General features: G+C 49.1%; 1 protein-coding gene across 1 annotated transcript in view; it reads right to left on the bottom strand.

Annotated features, from left to right (window-relative positions):
* The window catches only part of WDR97 (WD repeat domain 97), an 850927-nt gene extending 827587 nt beyond the window's left edge, over positions 1–23340 (bottom strand). The window contains exons 1-2 of the mRNA XM_073556560.1: positions 22727–23340; positions 16205–16326 (exon numbers count right to left, since the gene is read on the bottom strand). Coding sequence (XP_073412661.1) covers positions 16205–16326; positions 22727–23340 — 736 coding nt within the window. The remainder of the gene's footprint in view (positions 1–16204; positions 16327–22726) is intronic.
* Positions 23341–24369: the final 1029 nt, after the last annotated feature.

The raw sequence follows: 24369 nt of genomic DNA, 5'->3' as shown, positions 1-24369 counted from the left end.
TTCTCCTAAATCCCATCTGAAGGCATCACTGAGCAAGTAATCACTGCTTCACATAAAGTCCTCATTAAAGATTTGCAGAAGGGGGGTACCCTGGATCGCCATCATGGAACTAAAGCAAATTTCTCCTAAATTACACCACATTCAGTGTGTAAGTGGTAATGTTTATTTCTGGTCAGTGGGTAAGTGTGTCCATTTCTGGTCAGTGGGTGTTATGGAAGCCCAGGTTGCTTTTATAACAGCCTTCAGCTCGTCTGCATTGTTGGGTCTGGTGTCTTTCATCTTCCTTCTGACAATACTGGTCTTGATAAAACACAGTGGACCTACACCAGCAGATGACATGGCTCCCCAAACCATCACCGATTGTGGATAATTCACACTAGACCTCCAGCAGCTTGGATTGTGGCCCCTCCACTCTTCCTCCAGACTCTGGGACCTTGATTTCCAAGGTCTAGTGTGAAGTTTCCACAATCAGTGATGGTTTGGGGAGCCATGTCATCTGCTGGTGTTGGTCCACTGTGTTTTATCAAGACCAAAGTCAGCGCGGCCGTCTACCAGGACATGTTAGAGCTCTTCATGCTTCCCTCTGCCGACAAGCTTTATGGAGACGGAAATGTCATTCTCCAGCAGGACTTGGCCCCTGTCCACACGGCCAATAGTACCATTACCTTGTGTACAAACAACAATATCACTGCTGGATTGGCAGCAAACTCCCCTGACCTTAATCCCACAGAGAATCTATGGAGTATTGTCAAGAGGAAGATGAGAGACACCAGACCCAACAATGCAGACGAGCTGAAGGCTGCTATCAAAGCAACCTGGGCTTCCATAACCCCTCAGCAGTGCCACAGGCTGATCGCCTCCATGCCACACCGCATTGATGCAGTAATTGATGCAAAAGGAGCCTGACCTTAACCCCATAGAGAATCTATGGAGTATTGTCAAGAGGAAGATGAGAGACACCAGACTGTCACGGTTCTGCCCCAGGGTGTCTGGGATATTGATATTGACAGTTCAGCCATCCAATCCGGTACAGGGGCTTGCTGAAGCTGTCAGTACTTTGACTGACAGCATGGCCATCCAATCTGGTTCAAGGGCGTGCTGAGCTGTCAGTGTGTTTGTTGATGGCTCGACTAGCCAACCGGTGACTGGGAGGTGTAGGCAGTCTCCAGGTGTTCACTATCCCGGGTAAATGCCATGCTTACAGAACTGAGCAGCTTCTCCCAGACCACTGCAAGACGTACATTTATCTTGTGAGGTTTGTGCTTTGTGTTCCCTGTGCCTTGAGTTCTGTATGCTTGATCTGTTGCCTAGCCTTGGACTTTGTTCTGACTATCCGCCTGTTTAACCCCTTCTGCTCTGATCCGTTATCCTCCCTGTACACTGACCTCGGAACGTTGCCTGACTACGCTTTTGCCTCTTCCTTCTGTTTATGACGTACCCTCCTGGTTTCTGACCTTAGACTCCTTGACCACTCTGACTCACGGGTTGGCCATGAGAAGTGACTAGCATCACACAGACAACAATGCAGACGAGCTGAAGGCTGCTATCAAAGCAACCTGGGCTTCCATAACCCATCAGCAGTGCTACAGGCTGATCGCCTCCATGCCACGCCACATTGATGCAGAAGTATTGAGGGCATTTACTGAACATACATTTCAAGAGGACATTACAGATTTTACAATCATTTTTCAAGCTGGTGTTATAAAGTATTCTAATTTCCTGAGATAATGCCTTTTGGGTTTTCATTGGCTGTAAGCCATAATCATCAACATTACCAGAAATAAACCCGTGAGGTAGATCACTCTGTGTGTAATGACTCTATAGAATAGAGGAGAGTCACTTTCTGTATTGAAGAACTGACAAATTCACTTTTTGATGATATTCTCATTTTGTGAGAAGCTCCTGTAGTGTACAAATGATTGCATTATCATTGTTAGGAACGGTGGAACACAATAAATAAAATAATAATAAAGTGCATTCGCCGCTCGGGGTCCATCGTGCAGTAGGTGGTATAACTGCTGCTAAGTGGTGGCAGACAAGCAATATGGCGGTATGATGCACACCCGGAGTGCGCAGAGCGGCCTCTGTTCACACACAGAGGTGCCGCAAAAAAAAAAACATACAAAACGCTGAACCTGTTAGTGACACAGGCCTCAGGTAGATGCACACAAGGTATCTGGTCACAGGAGCAGGACCCAAGGACAGAGGAGCTGCGTCCCTCTAGACCTACCGTGTGTGCGGCTCCGCTTCTGGGGACGCCAAGGAGGGCTGCAACTGCAGCGCGGCGTAGGACACTGCCGCTGAACGACAAAGCCTGAAATCAAGCGCGATGTCGGACGCTAGCGTAGCGGTACGGTGAGCACAGTGGCTTAAGGCTTGCCACTGACTGATATACTAATTCCCTATCCACATGCGTAATATCAGAGGGAAGGGGTTTCAAATGAGTCAGACATCAGAATCATGCATCCGTCTCCATTCACACATAGCAAGTATAGTCTATACTAGCGCATGGCGGAACGGCCATGCGTGCTTTTTATAGCAGTGCGGCACCTTCCAGATCTCTGAGATGGACCAATGAGATCTGGAACAGGACCTGGGCACATGACTCCCGATCTCCAATGGGAGATCGTAGGAGCACAGAGGGTGTGCTGCAAAGTAATCTCCTCTGCAGTAGAAAGACAGGAGACCGCAGAATGTGAGGCTCTGGATTCCAGCAGAGCAGATGCAGAAACCTGATGCCTAACATTACCCCCCCTCCTAGGGCCCCCTCCACTCTGAGCCTTCCAATCCACCACCCTGTGCCCATCAGAGGCATAGGCCTCAGACTCGTCCGAAGGCAAGTCTGATGTCCCGGTAGGTGACACATGGAAGGTATCAGAGATGGCAAGATCGCCAGGTTTAAGAAAGGACATGTGGGAGACAACGGGAGCGGCAAAACCGCCCGGAGCATAAGTTGAAGTGGGACGCCGCAGTGTGTCGGCGGACGTCTCTCCTCTCTGTTTAAGGAAGCTTACCCGAGCACACGAGGCGCATGTCCCGAGCCCTGTGCGGCCACCAATACGACCCTGCCAGGAGTTTTGTGGTCTGCATGTAGCCACAGTGATCACTCGCCCTGGAAGCGTGTGCCCACGCGAGAACCTTGGGCCGAAGGCGAGGGGGGACAAAGGTCTTGCCCGGGGCAGCACAGAGTTTGGCCATTGCGGGGCCCCGTTATCCTGGTGAACAGAGTGCTGACAGTAGCAACCGCGAGTAGAGCTTAGTGTCGGACGCGCCTCGAGACTGGCGCGAGACACCTCCATGGGCTCTGGGAGTGAACACTCTGGCTTGGGTGATTCCAGAGGTTCAAAGAGGTTGGGAGCCGGAGTAACCTTCCGTTTGGATTGAGCACGCTCCAGCCCACGCTCTGAAAAACAGAGATCAATACGGGTGGCAATGGCAATCAGCTCCTTCAGATTTGCAGGAACCTCTCTGATAGAAAGAGCATCCTTAACATGCTCAGCTAAACCTCGCCAAAACACAGGGATGAGGGCTCTATCAGACCACTCCAGCTCGGAAGCCAGTGTCCGAAAACGAACGGCATACTGACTAACCGAGAGGGATCCCTGAGTCAAAGCCAGTAGCGAGGTGTCGTGCGTGACCCGTGGTCCCAGGAAGACCTGCTCAATAGCTGTTAAAAACTGAGCAGCGGTCCAAACCTCTGGGTCACCACGCTCCCATAGTGGCGTAGCCCACTCCAACGCCTTGCCCGACAGAAGGGAAACAATAAACCCCACCTTGGCCCGTTCCGTATGGAATCGTGCAGCCAGTAACTCCAGCTGGATAGAGCACTGGCTGATGAAACCCCTACAGGAGGCGCCATCACCAGAAAATTTATCGGGCAACGGGAGGCGGGTAACTGTCGGCGCAGGGGAGGACGTGGACATACGTGAAACCGCCTCTGGGATCGCTTGTACAGCAGCCTCCGAAGACTTCGCCGCTGCAATAACGCTCTCAAGAGTAGCCAACCGGCCCTCTAGCTGGCGAATGCACTGAAGGAGTTGCTGCTGATCTGCCATTATTAGCCAGACCCTGGCGCTAATATAATGTTAGGAACAGCGGAACGCACTAAATAAAATAATAAAGTGCGTTCGCCACTCGGGGTCCACTGAGCAGTAGGTGGTATAACTGCTAAGTGGTGGCAGACAAGCAATATGGCGGTATGATGCACACAGGTTAAACTTCACCCGGAGTGCGCAGAGCGGCCTCTGTTCACACTCAGAGGTGCCGCAACAAAAAACATACAAAACGCTGAACCTGTTAGTGACACAGGCTTCAGGTAGATGCACACAAGGTATCTGGTCACAGGAGCAGGACCCAAGGACAGAGGAGCTGCGTCCCTCTAGACCTACCGTGTGTGCGGCGCTGCTTATGCGGACGCCAAGGAGGGCTGCAACTCCAGCGCGGCGTAGGAGACTGGAGAACATGTATTTGGAAGTCGCCTTGCTGCACTCATCAGGAGAGCTTTACACTAGAACAATGTGGGAAGGGAAGCAAAAGGCTAGAAAAAGCCATACACCTGACAAATGCTATTGAGAACTCTCCTATTAGAAGTGGAAAGGAAGAACAAAGACAAAAGAATCTAAATAAAAATATTGGAGAAAGAGAAACCAATCACAAACTAAAATGTTTCTATACTAATGCACAAAGCATGGGCAACAAACAAGGAGAATTGGAACTACTAACACAGGAAAAGAAATATGACGTCATTGGAATCACTGAAACTTGGTGGGACGATACACATGATTGGAATACAAGACTAGAAGGATACAACTTATTTGCTAGAAATAGACTTGATAAACGAGGAGGGGGTGTCGCATTGTATGTTAGAAACGCGTATATCTGCACAGAGATTGAAGCTTCAGAGACTGGGAGTTCTGTGGAAACTGGGTAAGAATACAAGGACAGAACAATGGAAAGGACACCATTGTAGGCATTTACTACAGGCCGCCTGTGCAAGCTGAAGATATGGATGAACTCTTTATGCATCAAATGGCCAAGTTCTCCAAAAAATATGACATAGTTGTCATGGGAGATTTCAACTATCCAGACATTTGTTGGGAATCTCTCTCAGGCAAAACTAACAGGTCAAGGAAATTCTTATCCTCTCTTGCTGACAACTTTATCTTCCAAAAGGTAAGGGAGAAAACAAGGGGAACTGCTACCTTGGATCTAATCCTTATAAACAGGGAGAAAATGGTTGAGGAGGTAAAAGTGGCTGGGACCCTCGGAGGTAGCGACCATGCTATTTTAGAATTTTGGATAACTAGAGGCGGAAGAACTGTGAAGACTCAGACGTCAAGGTTAGATTTCAGAAAGGCAAATTTTAAGGGATTCAGAAAGCGAATTGGAGGGATCCAATGGCTGGATATCCTTAAAGACAAAAATGTCCAGGAAGGATGGGAAATCTTCAAAAATGAGATTCTCAAAGCACAATTGTTAACAATTCCGAAAAGAGGGAAGAATAGGAAGTGTTTAAGGAAACCAGGATGGATGAACACAGAACTTAAACACATGCTAAAAAGGAAGAAATAAATGTTTATCAAATGGAAAGAGGGAGGCATATCTAAAGAAGAATATAATGCTGTCTGCAGAACCTGCAGGGCACAAATCAGATTATCTAAAGCTGGCAATGAATTGAGGCTTGCAAGAGATGTCAAAAGCAATAAAAAAGGATTTTGGGGATATGTCAAAAGTAAAAGAAAAGTCAAAGATGCGATAGGATTTTTACAGGATGAAAATGATGAAATGGTAAGACAGGATGTTGAGAAGGCCGAACTTTTAAATTTCTATTTTGCATCTGTTTTCTCTCAGAAAGGAAATGTAACATCAACTGTTCTTCACTGTCCTATTAAGGGAATAGAAGAATCCAGGATATCTATAAACAGAAAGATAGTGAGGAAATAGTTAACCTAACTGAATTCAAGGCTCCAGGTCCAGATGAATTACACCCCAGAGTACTGAAGGAGATAGCAGAAGAAATTTTTGAACCCCTCTCCATAATCTTTGAAAATTCTTGGAGAACAGGAGAAGTCCCAGAAGACTGGAGAAGAGCAAATGTTGTTCCTATCTTCAAAACGGGGAAGAAGGTGGACCCAGGCAACTATAGGCCGGTGAATCTGACTTCTATACCAGGAAAGATCTTTCAACAAGTTATTAAACGACCTGTATGCAAGTACCTGGATAAGAATGAAGTGATTAAATAGAGTTAGCATGGGATTGTAACTAATAAGTCATGTCAGACTAACTTAATTTCCTTCTATGACAGAATCACTGACTGGGTGGATCAGGGAAATGCTGTAGATATAGCATTTCTCGACTTCAGCAAAGTATTTGACAAAGTATCTCACACAATACTTAGTCATTTTTTAATAAGTATGGAATGGACAAGGCAACTGTTAGGTGGATTCATAACTGGCTTAGTGATCGGACCCAAAGAGTGGTCGTAAATGGTTGCACATCCAGTTGGAAGAATGCCTCAAGTGGGGTACCACAGGGCTCTGTCCTGGGCCCTGTATTGTTCAACATCTTTATCAATGATTTAGATGAAGGAATTGAGGGTAAACTGTTGAGTTCATTTTCCCCTTCACCGTTGATGTCTGATGAACTCCCTCTGCTGGTGAAGAGAGGTAGTGAAATTGATTGGGTTGAGAAGAACCTGTCATCTGAACAGGTGGAGCCTGATTGGACACCCGGAATCACTGAGTGGATATAAGGCAGCCGACGCCCTACAGGGGTGCTGGTGATCCTTTCTGCTCTGAGCTCTTGCAACCAGTTAGTCCTGTCTACTGAAAACTAAGTTTTTGCTCTCTTATTTTTCCATGAGATTTTGTCTGTTTGCTTCGTGTTTTGTGTTCAGCCTGCCTTTGTTGGGAAGGGCTGAGCTCCATTTTTGTCTCTGATCAGTTTATCTCTTTGCTCTGTTTTCAGAATATATCTGAGTGCTGATATAGTGATTTTGAAGTCTAGCGACTTCAGGGCCTTTTTCCCTATCAGACGGTTGGGACATTTTTGGTAGGGTTTTTTGCGGATTGCAGCCAGCATCTTTTCTGTCCTTTCCTATTTAGTTAGTTGGGCACCATCATTTGCTCAACCTGTCTTTCTGTCTGTGTTTGTGTTTTCATCTGCTTTTCACCGACAATACATGTTGGGGGCTGCCTATTGCTTTGGGGTCTGCTCTGCGGCAGTTTAGATTTCCCCTTTCTTTCTTTAGGCTTATTTAGTTATCCAGCTGTGAACGAGGGGTCTAGGGCACCGTAGGAACCCCCCACGGCTACTGTTAGTTGCGGTGAATAGGATCAGGGGTCTGCAATCCGATAGCTACCAACCTCTCCGGTTTTCTGGACTTAGCTTGTGTTTTTGTTTTTTCCTCCTTCGGTGACTCATTCATAACAGTAAACTGATTTAATTTGCTAATGACACAAATCTAGGAGGGATAGCTAATACTAGAGAAGAGAGAGAGGATTCAAAAAGATAAAAATGCAAAGTACTACATCTGGGCAATAAAAATGAAAAAAGCATATACAGAATGGGAGGAATAGGGCTAAGCAACAGCACATGTGAAAAAGACTTGGGTATACTAATAGATCACAGACTGAATATGAGTCAACAGTGTGATGCAGCAGCAAAAAAGGCAAATGCAATTCTGGGATGTACTAACAGAAGCATACAGTCTAGATCACGTGAAGTCATTATTTCCCTCTACTCCTCTTTGGTCAGACCTCATCTGGAATACTGTGTCCAGTTCTGGGCGCCACATTTTAAAAAAACGACATCAACAAACTGGAGCAAGTTCAGAAAAGAGCGACCAGAATGGTGACCGGTCTGCAAACCCTGTCTTATGAGGAAAGGTTGCAGGATTTGGGATTGTTTAGTTTGCATAAGAAAAGACTGAGAGGAGACTTAATAGCTGTCTACAAATATCTAAAGGGCTGTCACATTGTAGAAGGATCAACTTTATTCTCATTTGCACAAGGAAAGACTAGAAGCAATGGGATGAAACTGAATGGGAGGAGGCACAGATTAGATATTAGAAAAAACTTTTTGACATTTAGAGTGATCAATGAGTGGAACAGGCTGCCACGAGAAGTGGTGAGTTCTCCTTCAATGGAAGTTTTCAAACAGAGGCTGGACAGGCATCTGACTGGGATGATTTAGCGAATCCTGCTTTGAGCAGGGGGTTGGACCAGATGGCCCAGGAGGTCCCTTCCAACTCTACGATTCTATGATTCTATGACTCGCTAATAATGCCACAGATAATGCTAAGTTATGGAATTTGACTGTTGGTATACCTATTGTGGGATGGGTAGGATACCCCTGGTAACCTTTCAGGAAGCAATACACACCTTCAATATTTGGCCTACAAAGGAGGGGCTTGGGTACCTAAGAATAAGACTAGTCTAACCAATCTAGGGCAAGTTCCAACGTATGGTTTACAAGTCAGTTTCAATGTAACTTCACACTCTACTGATGCCTTCAAACCAATGTTGCTAGAAAGAAGGTTACATAACACGTCATGGGAATATTCTAATTTGTTTCCCCAGGGTTCTAACGAAACCTGTGCCAGTATTCCTGGCAATATATCTTGTAATGAGTCCTCTGAATATGTGCCAGGAACCCCCACTTGTGGAAATCCCGATGTAGGTGATTGTAGTCCTTTAGGACAATCTCCAGCTTGATGTATGCTTCAGAATGCATCTGCATTCATAGACTTAGCTCATAGATTGGCGCTGCAACATTCAGCCCTATGGGATTTACCTGATGACATGTTCTGGGTATGTGGAGATAATGCTTATAAATGGTTGCCAGTAGGGGTAAGAGGTACTTGTACTCTGGGTCGCTTGACCCCGGCCACCTTTGTTATTCCGAACAAACAGTTGGATACACAGGCTATACCCAAACATACATTATACAAAGAGCTGCGGACAAGTCACCCCGCCCTTCAGGGAGACCACATATAGTGCAGATGAGTGTGGCCAATAAAGTTGTCAGTTCTATTTTCATTTACCCAATGATTACACAAATGTGGGATATATTGGTTAGGGCCACAGACTATCTACAGTTGTGGCCAAAAGTATTGACACCCCTGCAATTCTGTCAGATAATACTCAGTTTCTTCCTGAAAATGATTGCAAACACAAATTCTTTGGTATTATCTTCATTTAATTTGTCTTAAATGAAAAAACACAAAAAGAATTGTCCTAAAGCCAAATTGGATATAATTCCACACCAAACATAAAAGAGGGTGGACAAAAGTATTGGCACTGTTCGAAAAATCATGTGATGCTTCTCTAATTTGTGTAATTAGCAGCACCTGTAACTTACCTGTGGCACCTAACAGGTGTTGGCAATAACTAAATCCCACTTGCAGCCAGTTGACATGGATTAAAGTTGACTCAACCTCTGTCCTGTGTCCTTGTGTGTACCACATTGAGCATGGAGAAAAGAAAGAAGACCAAAGAACTGTCTGAGGACTTGAGAAACCAAATTGTGAGGAAGCATGAGCAATCTCAAGGCTACAAGTCCATCTCCAAAGACCTGAATGTTCCTGTGTCTACCGTGCGCAGTGTCATCAGGAAGTGTAAAGCCCATGGCACTGTGGCTAACCTCCCTAGATGTGGATGGAAAAGAAAAATTGACAAGAGATTTCAACGCAAGATTGTGCGGATGTTGGATAAAGAACCTCCACTAACATCCAAACAAGTTCAAGCTGCCCTGCAGTCCGAGGGTACAACAGTGTCAACCCGTACTATCCGTCGGCATCTGACTGAAAAGGGACTGTATGGTAGGAGACCCAGGAAGACCCCACTTCTTACCCCGAGGCATAAAAAAGCCAGGCTGGAGTTTGCCAAAACTTACCAGAAAAAGCCTAAAACGTTTTGGAAGAATGTTCTCTGGTCAGATGAGACAAAAGTAGAGCTTTTTGGGCAAAGGCATCAACATAGAGTTTACAGGAGAAAAAAAAAAAAAAAAAGAGGCATTCAAAGAAAAGAACACGGTCCCTACAGTCAAACATGGCGGAGGTTCCCTGATGTTTTGGGGTTGCTTTGCTGCCTCTGGCACTGGACTGCTTGACCGTGTGCATGGCATTATGAAATCTGAAGACTACCAATAAATTTTGCAGCATAATGTAGGGCCCAGTGTGAGAAAGCTGGGTCTCCCTCAGAGGTCATGGGTCTTCCAGCAGGAAAATGACCCAAACACACACTTCAAAAAGCACTAGAAAATGGTTTGAGAGAAAGCACTGGAGACTTCTAAGGTGGCCAGCAATGAGTCCAGACCTGAATCCCATAGAACACCTGTGGAGAGATCTAAAAATGGCAGTTTGGAGAAGGCACCCTTCAAATATCAGGGACCTGGAGCAGTTTGCCAAAGAAGAATGGTCTAAAATTCCAGCAGAGCATTGTAAGAAACTCATTGATGGTTACCGGAAGCGGTTGGTCGCAGTAGTTTTGGCTAAAGGTTGTGCAACCAAGTATTAGGCTGAGGGTACCAATACTTTTGTCCGGCCCATTTTTGGAGTTTTGTGTGAAATGATCAATGTTTTGCTTTTTGCTTCATTCTCTTTTGTGTTTTTTCATTTAAGACAAATTAAATGAAGATAATACCAAAGAATTTGTGTTTGCAATCATTTTCAGGAAGAAACTGAGTATTATCTGACAGAATTGCAGGGGTGTCAATACTTTTGGCCACAACTGTAGGTGATCAAATTTGGGATATATTGGACATACTTAACACTACTGTTGCTGTCCAAAATCAACTTATTATAGTCACTAATCAACATCCTATAGTGCTGGACTACTTAACAGCAGCACAAGGTGGTATGTGTCAGGTCATTGGACCCGCTTGCTGTCATTATATAGATCCTAACAGTACTATGAAGTTAAAGTTAGAAGATATTCAAAGACTCAGAGATCAATACGAAAAAGTCAATGATCGTACTAAGGACAGTTGGTGGTCAGACACCTTCTCCTTTCTCAATCCAGCCAATTGGTTTAAGGGAATTGGGGGCTGGATAGCTGGGATCTTACAAAGCTTGTTGCACATTGCTGCCTGTATCCTTGTTGTATATGTGATACTAAAACTTGTTCTTTGGTGTATTTCTGTATGTATTAGGAAATTCTGCACCAAGACAGCTAATGATGATACCAAAGGTGTCGTTGCCCCTGCTCTTCTCTGCACCGATCTCAAAAAGCTACCTTCAAAAGATCTCCAACACAGTCATCAAAAATTGTTATTCGTGAATTGCAGTATACAGGGCGGACAGGTGCGCCGAAACAGCCATGGCTGATAACACCGCATCAGTCATGTGAAGGCCAGTACCCCTCAAGCTGTTAGCTTGGGATAGAACCTCTGATGCTGCATATGTTTTAAAAAAAATTATCTAGGGGGGATTGTGAAGGGTTAAAACTAAAATCAAAGCTGAAGTTTCATTTCTCCATTCTCTGAAGGTTTCATTTCTCCATTTTTGTTGCTTTAAGATACATTTTTGTAATTGGGATAAAAGTTCAGGCTGTTATGAAACCAGACTGTTCCTCACCAGGTGCAAGATAAGGGACCCGGGGGTGTATTATATTGTAGAACTCTGAAGAATATGCCATTATACTATATGCCATTATACTACTTTCTATGCTATGTAGATACGGACATATATGTAGTTTCCGGTTTTCTTGCAATATTATTGGCTTATAAAGTGAAGTATTACAATGATGCTATTGGTAGTTGAGAACTTTGCATAATTAAGCAAAATATTATAAAAGTAGTGACTAAAATAAACGGGATTAGCGATCTCCTTGGATCGTCATTTGAGTTGCTAGCAACACTCTGTGGAATAATTTGGAAATCACTGGATCAACCGTGAAGGGTTAATTTAATCCTCCCCCTATCACTAAGAGATGCCATCTCCATATATAACCAACAAATAAAGTAGCACTCTATAGCATGCCAACATGAAATACTTAACGCATACGGTAAATTGGCCAATGCATGTGTACCCGGCAGCCATAAGAATCGCTTTATCGTGGCTGCCGGGTACACATGAATTGCATGCTATAGCGCTACACAAAAAAGATATAACAAATGTTTATTACTGAACCCTTAACAATAAGCCACTGTCTTACCATTGTCCATACTGTCTGGACCCCAGTGCTTCCCCAGTGTCCATACTGTCTGGGCCCCAGTGCTTCCCCAGTGTCCATACTGTCTGGGCCCCAGTGCTTCCCCAGTGTCCATACTGTCTGGGCCCCAGTGCTTCCCCAGTGTCCATACTGTCTGGGCCCCAGTGCTTCCCCAGTGTCCATACTGTCTGGGCCCCAGTGCTTCCCCAGTGTCCATACTGTCTGGGCCCCAGTGCTTCCCCAGTGTCCATACTGTCTGGGCCCCAGTGCTTCCCCGTTGTCCATACTGTCTGGGCCCCAGTGCTTCCGCACTGTACACACTGTCTGGGGCCCAATGCTTCCCCACTGCACATACTGTCTGGGGCCTGGTGCTTCCCCATTGAACACACTGTCGGGCCCCAATACCTCCCCATTGCACATACTGTCTGGGGCCCGATGCTTCCCCATTGTCCATACTGTCTGGGGCCCGATGCTTCCCCATTGCACATACTGTTGGACCCCAATATCTCCCCATTGCACATACTGTCTGGGGCCCGATGCTTCCCCATTGTCCATACTGTCTGGGGCCCGATGCTTCCCCATTGCACATACTGTTGGGCCCCAATATCTCCCCATTGCACATACTGTCTGGGGCCCGATGCTTCCCCATTGCACATACTGTTGGACCCCAATATCTCCCCATTGCACATACTGTCTGGGGCCCGATGCTTCCCCATTGTCCATACTGTCTGGGCCCCGGTGTTTCTCCATTGTACATACTGTCTGGGCCCCGATGTTTCTCCATTGTACATACTGTCTGGGCCCCGGTGTTTCTCCATTGTAGATACTGTCTGGGGCCCGATGCTTCCCCATTGTCCATACTGTCTGGGCCCCGGTGTTTCTCCATTGTACATACTGTCTGGGCCGCGGTGTTTCTCCATTGTACATACTGTCTGGGGCCCGATGCTTCCCCATTGTCCATACTGTCTGGGGCCTGATGCTTCTCCATTGTCCATACTGTCTGGGGCCTGATGCTTCCCCATTGTCCATACTGTCTGGGCCCCGGTGTTTCTCCATTGTACATACTGTCTGGGCCCCGGTGTTTCCCCATTGTCCATACTGTCTGGGGCCCGATGCTTCCCCATTGTCCATACTGTCTGGGGCCTGATGCTTCCCCATTGTCCATACTGTCTGGGGCACGATGCTTCCCCATTGTCCATACTGTCTGGGGCCTGATGCTTCCCCATTGTCCATACTGTCTGGGGCCTGATGCTTCCCCATTGTCCATACTGTCTGGGCCCCGGTGTTTCCCCATTGTCCATACTGTCTGGGGCCCGATGCTTCCCCATTGTCCATACTGTCTGGGGCCTGATGCTTCCCCATTGTCCATACTGTCTGGGGCCCGATGCTTCCCCATTGTCCATACTGTCTGGGGCCTGATGCTTCCCCATTGTCCATACTGTCTGGGGCCCGATGCTTCCCCATTGTCCATACTGTCTGGGGCCTGATGCTTCCCCATTGTCCATACTGTCTGGGGCCTGATGCTTCCCCATTGTCCATACTGTCTGGGGCCCGATGCTTCCCCATTGTCCATACTGTCTGGGGCCTGATGCTTCCCCATTGTCCATACTGTCTGGGGCCTGATGCTTCCCCATTGTCCATACTGTCTGGGCCCCGGTGTTTCTCCATTGTACATACTGTCTGGGCCCCGGTGTTTCTCCATTGTACATACTGTCTGGGCCGCGGTGTTTCTCCATTGTACATACTGTCTGGGGCCCGATGCTTCCCCATTGTCCATACTGTCTGGGGCCCGATGCTTCCCCATTGTCCATACTGTCTGGGGCCTGATGCTTCCCCATTGTCCATAATGTCTGGGGCCCAGTGCTTCCGCACTGTACACACTGTCTGGGGCTCGATGCTTCCCCATTGCACATACTGTTGGACCCCAATATCTCCCCATTGCACATACTGTCTGGGGCCCGATGCTTCCCCATTGTCCATACTGTCTGGGCCCCGGTGTTTCTCCATTGTATATACTGTCTGGGGCCCGATGCTTCCCCATTGCACATACTGTTGGGCCCCAAAACCTCCCCATTGTCCATAATGTCTGGGCCCCGGTGTTTCTGCATTATCCATACTGTCTTGGCCCTGGCATTTTGCCATTTTCCATAGTGTCTGGGGCCCTGTGCTTCTCCATTTTCATTACTGTCTGGGCACGGCTGCATCCAATTGCTTATTCACTTTATAAACTGACACAAACCCTGATGCTATGCTGCAATCAGAGCAAACCCCAGAAATGAGGGAGTGAAAATCTCGCCCTAATCAGGACGTTGCCTAAAAAAGGCAAGAGATCGGCCACAATCAGGACATCCTCTGACGGAAAGTCCCGCAGTAATAACTTATGAGGAAGTCCCGCCCTAATAAGAATATCCCCTGAATAGAGAATTAATAGCACCGAAATGTATTCAGATGGTATTTCGGATCCACCAGCGTCCTCATTGGTCACAGATTTGGTCGCTCTGCCTTGCAACTAAACCTAATTAAGGCTGATAATGGAGGATGGGAGTCATCTAGATAAAAACAGTATAATGGGGAGTAAATTGGGGTACTAAACATGGCACAAAAGCGATTGTTACCCCCACCTGACAAGGGCTGTGAAGAACCATTGATAGTGAGAGGTGACAGAAGGGACAGAGCGCTCCGTCTGTCCATGAGTCAGGGGATCATCTTAAGAGGTGAACTGCAAAACCAGACACGACTGTGGGTATGTGACCGAGAATGCAGGGACAGCAGGCCGCGGAACAGTCCAAAATACCTTCATTACAAAATGGAGATTATAACACCAAACATAGATATGGCTCCTTAGAGTCTGCAATGTGGCCTCGCAAAAGGAACAAATGTGGGGGTGCCATCTGGTAATCCAACAAAAAGGAAAATGCAACAAGTGTCCTTAGACTAGCGCCTCAAATCCAGCAGGGTGGGAAAGACATCACAATCCCATGTGGCAACTGATCTCCAATCTCTACTAGTCCATACACGGGCACCAGGACGTGGCCTCAGCAGCAGTCTGCAGGGCTGTGTAATAGGGAAGCCCAAGCCCCCGTGCAAGGAGGAACAAAAACAGACATGCCCACACCAGATACAGGACAGGAAATGCCAATGTAGGCCTGACAGCAGTATGGTCCAAGAAAACAGGCTGGGGGTGACACTCTGGTACAACTATGGACAGATGGGGCGCTGGTAACAGAGGTATTACCTGAGTAATCTTCAGAAGTCATCACTATCTGGTTGATGGATGGAAATGCCAGAAGTGCCCCAGGTCGGGGGCTGTCTGAATGTCTCCTGACCAGGAGGTAAACATGATCCAAGAGAGGAGACAGCACCCTCATTCTTGGTTCTGCTCAATGAAGATCATCTGACCTGCACCAACACTCTGATGTAAATGAACACTCTGGATTAGCGACTGTTGTCTCAGCCCCGGGGATGCCCTCAACCCACCATAAGACATGTTCTCAACCACCAAGAATTCATGGCCAACACTTTATATCTCCGCATCCTGCTCCAAGGAGATGGAAGTAGAGGGTGTAGCTGACTCCCCAGGATGCATAGAACCCATCACCTCTCTGACAACCTTCTGCCCACAAGGACGTATTCTAGAGGCTCCACAGCTAGGTGACCAGGCCTAGAAGACCCTGCCAGGTACCAGCTTTTGTGGCTGATTTTTTCCAGGGTATGGCTAAGTAAAGCTCCTCCTGACACCCCTCTACAGCTTGTCCCCCGACATATACCTCTGGGCAGCTTACACCTTCATGTTTCATTGTTGCTTCCTCAGGTGTGTCAGCACATCGCCTGGAGCACAGCAGCCATTACATAGGGGCTGGTAGCAATTGCCAGTTTCATTTTACCAGTGTGAGACTATTAGCTGCATTGTAATTGTACATTAATAAAGTGAACGTTTTGATAATGTATGGCGGAGTGTGCTCATTGTAGGGGAACTGCCAGTATTGTCCCACCCAATGATTAGTAACTAGGCCATAATGAAGGTCTTCATACAGCAGGACATGACAACTCACCCGTGTGTCCCACAAACACGGCCACGAGCTGCTCCGCGCTGTCCCAAACCTTAATACTTCCATCTCTTGATCCTGATATTAGAAGGTGAAGTGGCGCCGAGTACAAGAGGCTGCTGATCGCCCTGCGGACACACAGTGCAAGATATAGCACACTATCAGACACCCACAGTGTGGTCTGGGGAAAGGGGAGTGATAGAGGTGGGGTACCACAGGCGGCAACTGATCCCCCCCAGTTACTGCATGGCGTCTGATCCCCCAGTCCCCACCTGATCCCCTGATCACTGTTACGGTGAAGAGGAAAAATAAAGATGCACCTGAAAGTGGACCCTCTGGGTCACGACTCCAGAGCCCCCGAAGGCGAGTGCCCAGGTGAGGACCACCCCCTATACAGGGAGTGTTAGGGACAGACCTCCAGGGGATAGAGCCGCAACTGCCGGAACCAAAGGGACGACTGAGGCAATAGACAGAAAGCACAGACGTGGACGATAAGCGGAGCACCGGGCAAGGCAGGGGCCCAGTGCGGTACAGGACCGGAAGACCAGGGGAGCACCGGACTGGAGGCTGAAAAGGCAGAGAAGCACAACAATGAACAAGGAGTAAGACGGCAGACAACCGAGACGGAGAGGGGCGAGCAGGAAGCACCACAAAAGGGGGAAAGCCCTAGGGAGACTGGGAGGGCAGAGTACAGGAGAGGCAGACTGAGAACAAGCAGGCAGCGGACTAGGGAGAACCAAGACACTAACACAGCACAGACAGAGAACGAGAGGGGGCCTGAGGATACAGTGAGCACCGCAGCAGACAGTGTCACTGCATGAGATAATCAGGCGCCTTACCAGAGCAGACGCCGGCCATATGTAGCGGTGGGCGCCGCCATATTGGGGGCGGGGCTAGCGTGTCACATTACCCAGGAGGCCGCGCGCTGTGTGCTTGCACCCGACGTCGAGGGAGCCGGAGGCCGGGTGCGGGGGGAGCGCTGAGGAGCAGGAGCGCACCTGGGCAGAGCACACCGAGGGGTAAGTGGGAGCAGGAGCCAGTGCCGTGACAGTACCCCCCTCTTTACGCCCCCTCCTCCTAATGTTGGAGAGGAACCGTCTCATGATGCGGGGAGCATCAATATTCTCCTCGGGACCAAAGCCCTTCCAATCAACCAAAAACAGAGTTCTTCCTCTAACAGTCTTCCTAGCCAAAATATCCCGCACCTCAAAGGTGTTATCCGAGCTACATGGTTGGGAGGTTTGAGAAGGTGCAGAATGAAAGTGGTTAAACACGGCTGGTTTAAGGAGAGACACATGGAAGCTGTTGGGAATCTTAGTGAGGCGGGTAATCTCAACTTGTAGGCCACGCTGTTGATCTGGCTTAAGACCTCAAAAGGGACCAATGTAACGTGGACCTAACTTGTAGGAGGGGATTTTCAACCTGATATATCGGGAGGCTAACCAAACCTTATCCCCAGGGCGATATGGGGAAAGGTCTAGCCGTCTCTTGTCGGCATACCATTTCATTCTGAGGCTGGCACTTTCAAGAGCCACTTTGGTCTCCCTCCAAATCTGAGAGAAGTCCACAGACAAGGAATCCGCTGCCGGCACACCCGAGGTGGGGGACACAGGAAGAGGAATGCCGGGGTGTTGACCAAAAACCACAAAAAAGGGAGATTTGGAGGAGGCTTCACTTGGGTGATTGTTGTAGGCGAATTCCGCCCAAGGAAGGAGAGAAACCCAGTTGTCTTGATGAGCATAGGAAAAATGCCGAAGGTATGACGTTAAGGCTTGGTTGACTCGTTCGACTTGACCATTCGACTGAGGGTGATAGGCTGAGGAGAAATCCAGTGTTATCTTCAGTAATCCGCAGAGAGCTCGCCAAAAATGGGAGGTAAACTGGACTCCTCGATCCGAGACAATATGTTGAGGAAAACCATGAAGACGAAAAATGTGAAGCAAAAAGATCTTCGCCAACTCGGGAGCGGTAGGTAACTCAGGCAGAGCGATAAAGTGGGCCATTTTGGAAAATCGATCCACAACCACCAATATCACAGTACATCGAGACGAAGGAGGCAAGTCAGTGACGAAATCCATGGCAATATGAGTCCATGGGTTTGCAGGTACTGGTAACGGCTGCAGGAGTCCCGCAGGAGCATGCCGGGGAACTTTGTTCTGGGCGCAAGAAGGACAGGAGACAATGAAGTCTTGAACATCCTTGCAAAGCGAGGGCCACCAGTAATGGCAGGAGACAAGCAAGAGAGTCTTGTTAATTCCGGCATGTCCAGAGAATCTTGAAGAGTGACTCCAGAGTAGAACTTTTAGTCTATCTCCACTCCGAACAAAGGTCTCACCAGATGGGGGGGAGCTGAGACCAGGCTTACTGGAGCCACGGTAAGGATCTTGGCAGGGTCAATAAGATGGTTTGGACCCTCCTCCTTGTCAACAGACAGGAAGGACCGTGAAAGAGCATCCGCCTTGATGTTCTTCTCTCCGGGTCGGAAGTGGAGTTCAAAGTCAAATCTTTCAAAAAACAGTGACCATCTGGCCTGTCGAGGGTTGAGCCTCTGGGCGGACTGAAGATAGGCCAAATTCTTATGATCCGTAAAAATAATGAACGGATGGAGAGCACCCTCGAGAAGATGGCGCCACTCCTCGAGGGCCATTTTTATGGCCAAGAGTTCTCTATCTCCAACGGCATAGTTACATTCGGGAGCGGAGAAAGCCTTAGAAAAGAATCCGCAGGTAAGAGTGCAGCCCAAGGAGGATTTCTACAGGAGAACTGCTCCAGCTCCCACCGAGGATGCGTCCACCTCGAGGATGAATGGCCTGCTGGCATCCGGGCGAAGAAGTACCGGAGACTTGGCGAATTCTTGCTTCAGGGCCGCGAAGGCAGCCTCTGCTTCAGAGGGCCAACGATTGGGATCGGCCCCTTTGCGGACAAGAGCTGAGATGGGTTTTGACAAAGAAGAGAAATGAGGGATAAATTGCCTATAATAATTGGCAAAACCCAAAAACCGCTGAATTGCCTTGACTCCAGAGGGACGTGGCCAATTGAGAACTGCTGAGACCTTCTCAGGATCCATCTCTAGTCCTGAGTTCGAAACGATGAAACCAAGAAAAGGCAATGAAGTTTGCTCAAAGAGGCATTTCTCCAATTTGGCAAAGAGATGGTTCTCTCTGAGACGTAGAAGGACTTGGCGGACGTCTCGGCGATGTGTGGCCAGATCAGGAGAGGAGACCAAGATGTCGTCGAGGTAGACTACGACACAGGAGTAGAGGAGATCTCGAAAGACATCATTAACGAGTTCTTGGAATACTGCAGGTGCGTTGCAAAGCCCAAAGGGCATAACCAAATACTCATAGTGTCCATCACGCGTGTTAAACACAGTCTTCCACTCATCCCGGAGCGTATGCGAACCAGATTATAGGCCCCTCGGAGATCAAGCTTGGTGAACACACGCGCCCCTTCAAGCGATCAAAAAGTTCAGAGATTAGTGGTAGAGAATATTTATTCTTCACCGTGATACGATTCAAGCCACGACAATCGATGTACGGGCGTAGGGACCCATCCTTCTTTTTTACGAAAAAGAAGCCTGCTCCTGCAGGGGACGAAGATTTCCGAATGAAGCCCCTGGCCAAGTTGTCCTGGATGTATTCAGACATGGCTTGGGTCTCTGCCGGAGAGACAGGATAAATCCTACCACGAGGCGGATGGAACCAGGAACGAGCTCGATGGGGCAATCGTAGGGACGGTGCGGAGGAAGAGTCTCAGCCTCTTCCTTATCAAAAACATCCAAAAAATCATGGTACACCACTGGCAATCCATGGGGGACAAGGGAAGGACGGGGGACACCTACGGGATGCACCGACAGCAGACACCGAGCCCGACAAGACTCCCCCCAGCGCAAAACGTTACCATTATGCCAATCTAAGGTGGGCTTGGGAGCCGCAGCCAGGGAAGACCTAGCAGGATAGGGTGAGAAATGCCTGTTAGGACATAAAACGTAATCCTCTCCTTGTGCAGCGCCCCTACCTGTAACTCCACCTCATGAGTAACTAAAGTAAGTTTCTAGCAGGGGGTCGACCATCTATGGAGGCGAGAACTTGCGGTTTTTGCAGGACCCTTACGGCAACAGAAAACTTATTAACCTCCTCTAGTCTAATAAAATTCCCGGCGGCACCCGAGTCCACATAGGCCACCAGAGAAGCCCGCTTCCCACCAACATGCAAGAGGACAGACAAAGTGAGAGGGAGAGAGGCATCATATACACCTAGGGAGGCCTCTCTTACCTGGCCTAGGCGGAGAAGTTTTCCGGACAAGCTCGAATGAGATGGGCACCACTACCGCAGAAGAAACACTGACCGTGGAGGCTCCTCTCACTACGACGCTGGTCAGAGAGCTTTAGGCGATCCACCTGCATAGGTTCGGGTGTCGGAGGTGAAGGGAGACTCCTAGGTCGAGGACTGGGTGGCCTGCGGACAGAAGAAAATGGACGAGAGACCCTTCTCTCCCTAGCACGCTCTTGAAAGTGGAGGTCAATTCGCATAGCTAACGAGATCAAATCCTCGAGAGCTGTTGGGGTGTCACGATCAGCGGGCTCATCCTTTATACGACTTGAGAGACCTCGCCAGAAGGCGCCCACCAGGGCCTCATTATTCCAACCTAAGTCTGAAGAAAGAGTCCTAAACTGACTGGCCCACAGTTAAAGAACCTTGACATAGGTTAAATAAAGCCTCAGTGGTGGAGGCTAAACGGCCTGGTTCATCGAAAACTCGACGAAACGTGTCCAGAAAAACGGAAAGCTGAGTAACTACTGGGTCATCACGTTTCCAGAGCGGATTGACCCAAGACAAAGCGTCCCCCTCAAGATGAGAAATGATGAAGGCCACTTTGGCTCGGTCAGTGGGGTACTGCTGGGGCAGCAATTCAAAATGGAGACGGCACCGATTTAAAAAACCCCAGTACAACTTGGCGTCTCCACTATATCGGGGTGGTTTAGCCAACCGCGGAGGAGGATGGGAACCAGCGGCTGGGGGAGTGGATGCGGCCGAGTGCAAGGCGAGCAAGCCACCGTCCACCGAAGCCATGTAGCTGAGAATATGGGACTGGGTGTCTCGCTGCTGCGCCAATTCCTGTTGCAAGCCCGCCAACTGGGCGGCGTTTCCAGGGTCAGAGGACTGGAGGGCGGACAGACGCGAGTCCATGGTTTTCATGAAGGACATCATGCCCGTCTGATTCTCCCGAAGGAAAACTAACTCTTTCTGAGCGGCCGTGGCTCCAGCGGGGTCCATGGCCTGATTATGCTGTTACGGTGAAGAGGAAAAATAAAGATGCACCTGAAAGTGGACCCTCTGGGTCACGACTTCAGGCGAGTTCCCAGGTGAGGACCACCCCCTATACAGGGAGTGTTAAGGACAGACCTCCAGGGGATAGAGCCGCAACTGCCGGAACCAAAGGGACGCCTGAGGCAATAGACAGAAAGCACAGACGTGGACGATAAGCGGAGCACCGGGCAAGGCAGGGGCCCAGTGCGGTACAGGACCGGAAGACCAGGGGAGCACAGGACTGGAGGCTGAAAAGGCAGAGAAGCACAACAATGAACAAGGAGTAAGATGGCAGACAACCGAGACGGAGAGGGGCGAGCAGGAAGCACCACAAAAGGGGGAAAGCCCTAGGGAGACTGGGAGGGCAGAGTACAGGAGAGGCAGACTGAGAACAAGCAGGCAGCGGACTAGGGAGAACCAAGACACTAACACAGCACAGACAGAGAATGAGAGGGGGCCTGAGGATACAGTGAGCACCGCAGCAGACAGCGTCACCGCATGAGATAATCAGGCGCCTTACCAGAGCAGACGCCGGCCATATGTAGCGGTGGGCGCCGCCACAAATTGGGGGCGGGGCTAGCACGTCACATTACCCAGGAGGCCGCGCGCTGTGTGCTTGCACCTGACGTCGAGGGAGCCGGAGGCCGGGTGCGGGGGGTGCGCTGAGGAGCAGGAGCGCGCCGGGCAGAGTGCGCCGAGGGGTAAGCAGGAGCCAGTGCCGTGACAATCACAGTGTGGTCTGGGGCAAGGAGAGTGATAGAGGTAGTGTACCACAGACAGCAACTGATCCCCCCCCCAATTACTGCATGGTGTCTGATCCCCCAGTCCCCACCTGGAATCTTATTCCCAGACCCCGGCCTGATCCTCTGATCACAGTGTGGTCTGGGGCAAGGAGAGTGATAGAGGTGGTGTACCACAGGCGGCAACTGATCACCCCCCCCCCAATTACTGCATGGCGTCTGATCCCCCAGTCCCCGCCTGATCCCCCGATCACAGTGTGGAAACTAATCCCCCCCAATTCTTGCATGGTGTCTGATCCCCCAGTCCCCGCCTGGCATCTTATTCCCAGACCCCCGCCTGATCCCCCGATCACAGTGTCGAGACTGACCCCCGCGTGTCATCCGATCAGCACGGATGTAGTGTCTCCACAATGTGGCCTGGTGTCCGGAAACATACGTTGGCAGGTTAGGGTGTGTTTAGGGTGGGATCTTCCCATTACCTGGCATGCAGATGTCGCCTCACTCTAAGCAAGGTCCCGTCCATCAAGTCATACTCCCATACACTGGTCCCACAGGCGGCATAACATGTGTGCACATGTGGATACTCGGTGTCTGTGGCGACAGCAGCTACCGTGGTGTCCTCCTCCAGGCGTAGATATTGGTGCAGTACTAGAATCCGTCTGCTGTGGCTGAACCTCCACACGTTGACTCCACCAACTCCAGTGGTCAGGACCAGGTTCAGGATGGGGTGGTAGATACACAAGGACACCCCCTGCTGCACCAGATGTCGGGACAAGAGGAGAAAGGATCCGTCCAACAGCAGCAGTTCCTGCTGGTTCCAGGCCACGTACTGCTGGATCCGACCCACAGAAAGCAGACCTGACACCGGCCACTGAAGCTGCCTGCTGCCACGTAGTCGCCCGTCCTCATAATGCAGACGCACCATCCCAGCGCAGTCCAGCGACACCAGGCTCCTCTGTTCACAGGAGTGAGCGACACAAAGCAGCGGCACTGGGACAGCGACCCGCCGAAGCAACTGCACCCCATGTGCCGGGACGGAGGGCTGCAGCTCTGCTTGTCTCATCTGTAGAGAGAGGAGGACAACAACCCTCATCATCAACCCACATCTATGTGAGGAGGACAACAACCCTCATCATCTACCCACATCTATGTGAGGAGGAGAACAACCCTCATCATCTACCCACATCTATGTGAGGAGGAAAACAACCCTCATCATCAACCCACATCTATGTGAGGAGGAAAACAACCCTCATCATCAACCCACATCTATGTGAGGAGGAAAACAACCCTCATCATCAACCCACATCTATGTGAGGAGGACAACAACCCTCATCATCTACCCACATCTATGTGAGGAGGACAACAACCCTCATTATCAACCCACATCTATGTGAGGAGGAGAACAACCCTCACCATCTACCCACATCTATGTGAGGAGGAGAACAACCCTCATCATCAACCCACATCTATGTGAGGAGGAGAACAACCCTCATCATCAACCAACATCTATGTGAGGAGGACAACAACCCTCATCATCTACCCACATCTATGTGAGGAGGAGAACAACCCTCATCATCAACCCACATCTATGTGAGGAGGAGAACAACCCTCATCATCTACCCAAATCTATGTGAGGAGGAGAACAACCCTCATCATCTACCCACATCTATGTGAGGAGGAGAAGAACCCTCATCATCTACCCACATCTATGTGAGGAGGAGAACAACCCTCATCATCTACCCACATCTATGTGAGAAGGAGAACAACCCTCATCATCAACCCACATCTATGTGAGTAGGAGAACAACCCTCATCATCAACCCACATCTATGTGAGGAGGAGAACAACCCTCATAATCTACCCACATCTATGTGAGGAGAACAACCCTCATCATCAACCCACATCTATGTGAGGAGGAGAACAACCCTCATCATCAACCCACGTCTATGTGAGGAGGAGAACAACCCTCATAATCTACCCACATCTTTGTGAGAACAACCCTCATCATCAACCCACATCTATGTGAGGAGCAGAACAACCCTCATCATCAACCCACATCTATGTGAGGAGGAGAACAACCCTCATCATCTACCCACATCTATGTGAGGAGAACAACCCTCATC

This window comes from Dendrobates tinctorius, unplaced genomic scaffold (assembly GCF_039654945.1).
Source record: "Dendrobates tinctorius isolate UK_male_01 unplaced genomic scaffold, ASM3965494v1 ptg000235l, whole genome shotgun sequence".
In the NCBI taxonomy this organism is placed as follows: Eukaryota; Metazoa; Chordata; class Amphibia; order Anura; family Dendrobatidae; genus Dendrobates; species Dendrobates tinctorius.
Note: the sequence above shows the minus strand (reverse complement) of the source record. Positions and strands in the feature narration are given on the sequence as shown.